The sequence below is a fragment of the Montipora capricornis genome, chromosome 3, assembly GCF_036669925.1.
Source record: "Montipora capricornis isolate CH-2021 chromosome 3, ASM3666992v2, whole genome shotgun sequence".
Lineage (NCBI taxonomy): Eukaryota > Metazoa > Cnidaria > Anthozoa > Scleractinia > Acroporidae > Montipora > Montipora capricornis.
Genome location: NC_090885.1, coordinates 12,220,678 through 12,228,177, shown reverse-complemented (window position 1 = coordinate 12,228,177; position 7,500 = coordinate 12,220,678). Strand labels below are relative to the sequence as shown.

The following is a 7,500-nucleotide window of genomic DNA, read 5'->3' as shown; positions in this document are numbered from 1 at the left end:
ATCGGTAGCTTGCACATTGTCGGCGATAGAATTCTGTATCTCGGGTGCATGTTCTTGACAAGACTGATAACTGGAAGGTGAAATTGCATTTTTTTTTTTCTGGTTAATTGTGTTTTCAGTGTGAATTTTGTCTTGGCTGATAACATTTTCCGTTGTTTTTTTTTGGTGCGCTGACAGTGACAGAAGTTCCTGCGATGCTCTTTTCGTGTGAGCTTTGACTTAAGAGTAATTGTTCCTTTAAAAAATCTTCTGTGTCGGTTGAAAGCTTTAGGTAAATTTCCTGACATTCTTCCATCCATGCTTCTTCGTGCTCGAATTGCTTGTCGTCTTCGAGAAGCAGTAAGAATTCCTCGTGTTTTGATACTAGATCTTCGAATGCCAGTTCATATATTTTCAGTTCCTTTCTGCGTTTCTTCCGCTGGCCGATTTGAAGATAATGTGTGACAAACAACTTTCCTTGACGGGTTAGCGCGCCCTTACAATTTCTCCGTTTTATCTTGGCCTGTTTGATAGCGTTTTCTCGTGCTTCAGACATTGTTTATCGTCTTGAACTCGTTACGAACCTTGGTGAGTTAGCCCAGAAATCGAATGATGTTGCGCAAGAGAACTAAGACGATCCACTACCGAAGAACACTCGCGATCGTATAACTGATAATGTTTTTTATTCGATCTGAAATTAAAATGTACAATGTATTCTAGTTAACTAAATAAATTGGTAATAAAAGATATGAAACGAGCGAAGCGGGAATAACTGATACTGAAAATTTTTAACAATCATTATACCATGCGGCCACTTTTCGTCAATATCCCATCGCGCAGAATGCCTGGACATCATTAATTATTCATAACCGGTGAAGCGGCAAATTCGAAAGCGCGCGTGCCTTGAAATGTCCTGAATAAGAGAAGAAAGGGCCCAAATTGGCCCACTAGGGCTAATAAAACTTAGTTTTCTGATTTCCAGGAGTTATAACTTCAACTTTCACGCGCGGCGTTTTGAAGAAGAAGGTTGTGCCTTCAATTTAAGCCGAGAAGTAAGTGAATATAGAAGGTATAAGGATTCGCCTTTTGCGTTTTAAACTGGACAAAAATCGGCCATTTTTTGTATGGGGGCCGTTTTCAACAGCAACTTTTTTACTATCTAAACGACCTTTCGAATTTTCATGCACGGCAAATGGAAGATGGATCTCTTCCGGAACAAAATCCGTGTCAACTTCGAAAATTAGTCAACTAGAACCTTTCGCCTTGATCCCGCTTTTGATCAATATTGTACCTCCTTTTGTTAACGAAAAAAGTCCAATGTTTCACTTCCAACTAAACGGCGAAGCAGTTTGGAGATGGAGAGAATTTTGTGGGCAACCGAGCACAGTGTTTGAACTTTTACAATCAAGTGTTCTGCCTCTTGGTTACCGATTAGCGGAATCTGCTCGAGAGCGTGTCGGACGTGCATTTCCCGAAAGTTTAAGGCGATTTTGGAGAAAGATACAAGACAGCAAAAACACGAAAAAACGGAAACAAATGCGAGCGGAGACATGGTTAAAACTGGGAGTAACCCCGGAGGAGATGGAGCAAACACCAAAAGACGTGTTGGCGCACCTTATGCAAGATAACAACAATCTTCGCGCGAGCGTGGAGGAAAAGGCGGCCGACTTGTAACACAAGATGCCCCAGAGACTAGCCCACTCTGGAAATGATTTTACGGAAGTAGGAAAGAAGCAGCAATACAGACATTTGACACAAATTCAGTAAGTTAACTTTAATCAAGTGTTTCAACTATTGTTAACAATATCGTTACCAAGGGAACACCTTCATACAAATTATGATATGACCTAAGAACATAAGCTACATGCAGTTGTATACTTAGCATCGTATCGAACTCCAAAGTTTTGGTGTTATCAAAACGAGTTCAACAAATGAGTGTGGTATGTGTTGGTATTGACTTTTTTATGTTTGGTGGCTTCTAAAGAAGCCGTTGTTTTTCTTCCATTTCCTTCATTGAGAAACTGCATGGTAACTTTTTCTGAATACAATGCGCAGACACTCGATTGGACGGGAAACCCTCTGTCCATGTTGATAGAACGCAGGAGATTTTGAGAGCAACAGACGGAAAGTCACCTTAATTACACGGCATCGGCTTCCATTGGCGTTGATAGTGCGGTCTGTGTAGGTTTCAAGTCCAGCTCTCTGAAGGTCCTGATCTTGGATGTTAATCGGCGTAGCTCTGAAATCGGCAGGCAGGTTGGGAAACAGGAAACGCACTACGTCGTGTCTTATTTCGATTGATTCTTCGTATTCGAGAGGAACTTTCATTTCTCTTTCAAATACGAGACCAATTCTTTCTCGTGCCACTTCTATGCGGACTGGATCAGGATCAGGGTTCTCGAAGGCTTCTACTAAGTCTGCCGGCAGGTGATCTTTCGGCTCTCTTTTTTTTTCGCAACAAAGAGAAGGCGCACGCTCCAGATTCAGGCGAAACAAGTCTATTCACTTTATTTAAAAATCGACATTTAAGTTTTCGTAGGTTCGAATGCCCGTGAAGGCATCACATTCGTTGCCGCGGGTTTGGCGGAAGGTAAGAGCTGCCCTATTCACAACTAGTATAAAGCAGGCCAAATTTTTTAAAAAAATCGATCTGTTATAATATTGAACGTTAATATTTTCGCTGGCGGTGCGCTCTTATTCAGCCATACTGCAAAGTTGCGACATTAGGAAACAATAGAATGAACAATAGCTCATGTGGCCTTTGTCTTTAAGCTCCGCCCTGACAAGTTGATGAGCTAAGCGGTACTCCCAACGGAGCACAGCGCGCGTAGATTTGGACCAATGAGAGTCACTCAGTTTACGCTTCATCGATAATATAACAGATCTATAATTTTTGCCGTACGGTAAGTAAATGTCCCCAAAACAATAGGCATTCTGCGTGATGAAAACTTTTGAAATCCATATAAAACTGACAAAACTGAAATGATTGGTATTATTATAACAGCGATCATTAACTTACTTCCATGGCGAGTTTTCTTAATTTTCCTTGATCGGGATAACCATAAAACAGTGTAACTGGTAAGCAGTAAATCACATGAAACATGCCAATTCAGATATCGTGTAAAAACTAAACTGCTTAATTAAAGTTGAGGTTTATCTACTATTTAAATGTCCAGTTGGGCGTGTACGAGGCTACCGCAAATTCCTTAACTATGAATTCCTTGCATAGTCCAAAAACTACGTTAACATTGAGCACTGTCCACAAAGAAAATCAGAGAAAATGAGGCGATCAAGACCCATTTTTTTCCACTCAATTCTCTAGCCTTCCAGCAGACTCCCCAGTTTTCATCCTTTATGTTAAAAGTGCATGTGAAACTCATGGACGACGTAACGCGAGGGAAACAAAAGGGAGAAAAAATTGAAATATTTAGCTCAACTATTCATGATTCGCGATTTTGTTAGTCCTCTTGACGAAATAGACTTTTAGATGACCACGACTCTTATTTGCATTGCATCCCAGCTTCCATTTTTCATGTTATTACGATTTGTTTCTGTATTCACATGACCAAGGTTTGCCCTCACGTTCAGGAAATAGGTCAGTTTTCTTTTCTCAAAGAACCTTATTCCTCTCAATTATTTAATCTGATTTAACCTTTATACACAAATCAGACCCCCCTTTTACACTCTCTGTCAGATTTTCTGCCATCGCGCGGCCTTAACTCTGGTGGGAAATAAAATCCCAATATTTTTTCTTTTCGTATGGCCGTCTCCGAACTAATGGTTCACCTTGGATTTGCAAAAAAGCCAGAAATGGACGTCAATTGAATGTTTAATCTTGTTGATGTTTCTTTAGCTTTGTCTGTGCAATGTCACGGTGATTTTTAACTCTGTGTATACGGTCTGTCAACCGGTGCGTCACAAAACCTCTCAGCTGGCAAACTGCCATATATTCATTCGCGTGCGTTTTGATTTTGAGCTCATTTGACTGGAGCTATTTTTAATATGACTCTCGTTTTAGATGCAACGAATATTAAAATCCTCAACTTGGACGTGAGTTTCGCGCGACTGACCTTTATCCCGTTTTCCTCGCTGGTCACACTGGCTCCTATGAGCCTTATTTAAAATGTTCCCTTTTTTTTTTAAGAAGTCGCTATACCAGTGTTTATGGACTTTGAATCGGTAGGATAAAAAGCTGGGTTCACGAATTTATGGTGATTTCAAGAATTTGTGGGGATTTCTTTGCTTTGTGTGAACAAGTCATGTTGGCGCAAAGTTGATTTTTGATATTAATTAACGATAATTTGTGAGCGTGTAACTTAAATGCACTTTCAGCTAGGCAAAAGGTCTATACTAGCTTCCAAAAGTGGTCAGTGATTTGGCATATCAAACGCTATGTGAAAATACACGATCCCGGAAAATTACTTTCTCTATTTGACAGACAACTTCTAGAAAGATTGACGTGCCTCAGTTTACATTCCATTGATACTCACAAGAGCCAATAAATATCAAATAGAATGACCTGAAAATTCATTTGAGCACGTTCCTTACTTTAGTTAAGTTCATACGCTTAAACGATCGCAGAAAAAAATGGAAATAGAAGAAAACGTTGAGGAGAAGTTTCGTTGGTTTCGTCGGTTTCGTGCTAGCTTGAAATGTGGACGATTTTCGTTCAATATTCGACTCAACCTAGTCGTATCTATTCTGTCAGCCGAGATTATTTGGGTCTTTGTGATCTGCTGTTCGATTATGGCCGAATCGGCGGAGAAAGAGATGACAAAGTGGATGGAATGGATCACGCACACCTTTACCTGGATATACATTGGTTCACAAGATGTCTGGGCTATCTTCATCGTCGTGCTGTACTTCTCCAAATACGGCAACATGAAACTGGGAAAACCGGCCGACAAACCGGATTTTAGTGACGCTACGTACTTCACGATGCTCTTCGCTGCTGGAATTGGTGTCGGTCTGTTCTACTTCGGAGTTGGTATGTGCCTGTCTAATCGGTTTTATAATTAAAATGTGAACCATTTTTTCAATTCTGAACACCATAGTTCTTTTGAATCCGGCTTTTTGAGTCTGTGATACAGTCAGTGTGTTCATCTTCGAGCCTTCATCAAATCTACCGAATATATTTCCACGCCAAGGATACTCTCTTGTTTAAAGTACTTTCGTTCGCTCCAAAAGACTCGCATAGGCCAGGGGAGCTCTTTAATTTGGAAGGCTGGTCGTTTTTGAACGGTCCTCCAGATCTTGCCAAACTCGTCATAAGCATTCCACTTCCTCATTGAAACTAAGCTCATGTGTTGTCCCTGGAAAGCATTATGATTGGATAATAAGAAAATGCGGGGTGAACGAAAATGCTAGAGACTGTAACTGGATACGAGAAATGTCGCTTGGATCAAGAAACCGAACACGGTCGCTCAGCTGAATATTAAAGTTCTTTTTTTTGTTCAAATATGGTTATTTGCGACAAGTTTGTTGTCTCAAAAACGATGAATCAATCACCTCGAAATTGACGATCGCATCGACTGGAAATGAACGAACTTTGCGTTTTAGTTTTAATGTCTTGCAAAGTAAAATATTCAAATACTTGTCAGAAAACGCAGCAGGTCAAACACAAGCGCATAACAAGAGAAAATTATGAATTCGCTTGACGTAGCAAATTCGATATCTTGCAAAACTACTTTGTAATTTTTCCCATTTCTTCATATATATTTCAAATTAAAAAGAGTTTTTTCTGCTGTCTTAACGTATGAAATATCCAATGTCGCGAGGTTCATCGTTACCAGTGTTATCTCTTGTCGTTAATACATTGACAACTGTCTTAAAAGCTCAGCAGGGTTCAGTGTGTAAAACAGAGGGGAGCAGGGCAGAAACAATGGCTAATAACAATACGAAAAGAATAAAGCCATGAGCTTATAAAGGAGAGCCTCTATAAAGCGTTTTCACTCACGTGACCAGCAGCCACATTGGATTCCTGAAAAAAAAAAAGTATTTGCATAAAAATAGAGTTCAATTCCCGGAGGATTAGTTTGGTACGCCATATTTGCGGCTAAATACAGGAATTGCACCGGGCTGTGATTGGATGTTGGCACAGAGAGAATGATTGTAGACATTTCACAATAATTACGTGATGTAAAATACACATCGATAGTATTCGCGTCTGAGCACTCATTTCAACCAGCGCTGATCCGCAAAATGAAGTCTAAGCACTCATGTTTTGACGATGTTGTTGTAAAGATTTAAGTCTAAGCACCCATTTTTATTTGGTTAGCTTTCAATAGCTTGTAAACGTTATCTCATGTAAATACTTTAAAACTAGACGCTCTGTGAGCGTAAACTGGGTTGCCCGTTTGTAAGTGTTACACCAGGAGCGAAACACAGGGACACTCAGTTGGGTGGTAAGTGGATTTTTCTCAGAGTAATGGTGGGTGTGGCAATCCGAAGAAAAAGAGTCCTTTAGCAGCATGTCGTAGTGATGTGGGATATAGATCAATTGAAGCCTTTAAGTGCTACTGTGGTTCTTTATTGACTCCAAGCTTTCGCCGATCTACGGCATCATCAGGGAGAACGATAAAATATTTGCGCTTTGGTTTTAAACGTTGGAGGTGCAACTATAAATTAGCATAGTATAAAACTAGCCAGTAGGACGCATGAAAACTAATGACGTGATAAAATGTTCTAAAATCTCTGTGAAAAACAGTTCATAAAATAGCTGATTAAAATAGAAGATCCTCACGGGAGTTCAGTCAATCAAAATAGCTGATTAAAATAGAAGATCGTTAAGTTCAGTGCATTTCCTCCCCTGTCAATCTGCGACTACACGAAGCGTACTACATCACAAAATACAAGCCGGGACTGAACTCCCGTGAGGAATGAACGAAAATGCCGTTAAGTGACAATCCCTGTACTTTGTGAATGCTAACAGCGTAAGCCAATGTTAAGGGGAATTGCATTCTCTGTATTTCTGGAGAAGAAGGTTTATTTGGATGTATTTTAATTTTTGTTAGGACAGGTTCTATGGGTACAACTCTGTTTTGTCGCACAAAACTGCCAGTACTCTTTTGAATTAAATTGTTGCCAGCTTTGGCATCATCAAATTTTACATAGATAATGATGGGTTTTTTGTTATTCTGATTTACTTCAATTTTAACAACAGTTCCTAGTTGACCATTTATAAGTCTATCTGCAATACCAATGTTTTTGGTTAACATAACTCTAGCAGATTCCTTTATACAGATATTAGCATCAAGTCCACCAGTTTCAGACCTGAGTCTAGCTAAAAGTCTGTTAAATTAAATAAATATCTTGCTGTGATACATTAGGAGGGTACTGATCTGTGGCTTTAAGGTTAAACAACTGTGCAGGTATTTGGTGCAATTTCATTTCATTGTGTCGATTGACCCGATTATTCTCAGCCCAGATGTGAAGAGCATCTGATGGGTAATTAACATCTGATGGATCTATAGAGCTAGATTGGATGCACTTGATATCTTCTTCAGTTTGAGTTGCTGTACG

At 39.7% G+C, this 7,500-nt stretch overlaps 2 protein-coding genes and 1 pseudogene across 2 annotated transcripts in view; 2 read left to right on the top strand and 1 right to left on the bottom strand.

Moving 5' to 3' along the window:
• LOC138039847 (uncharacterized) overlaps nucleotides 1–1,746 on the top strand; it is a 1,880-nt pseudogene extending 134 nt beyond the window's left edge.
• A 2,733-nt stretch (nucleotides 1,747–4,479) lies between these two features.
• Nucleotides 4,480–7,500, top strand: part of LOC138042234 (glycine betaine transporter 1-like) — a 23,565-nt gene continuing 20,544 nt past the window's right edge. The window contains exon 1 of the mRNA XM_068888047.1: nucleotides 4,480–4,966. Within this exon, the coding sequence (XP_068744148.1) occupies nucleotides 4,567–4,966 (400 nt within the window). The 5' untranslated portion in view covers nucleotides 4,480–4,566. The remainder of the gene's footprint in view (nucleotides 4,967–7,500) is intronic.
• The window catches only part of LOC138042236 (uncharacterized), a 1,561-nt gene continuing 725 nt past the window's right edge, over nucleotides 6,665–7,500 (bottom strand). The window contains 2 exon segments of the mRNA XM_068888051.1: nucleotides 6,665–7,283; nucleotides 7,285–7,500. The exon segment at nucleotides 7,285–7,500 is cut by the window's right edge and continues 725 nt beyond it. Coding sequence (XP_068744152.1) covers nucleotides 6,816–7,283; nucleotides 7,285–7,500 — 684 coding nt within the window. The 3' untranslated portion in view covers nucleotides 6,665–6,815.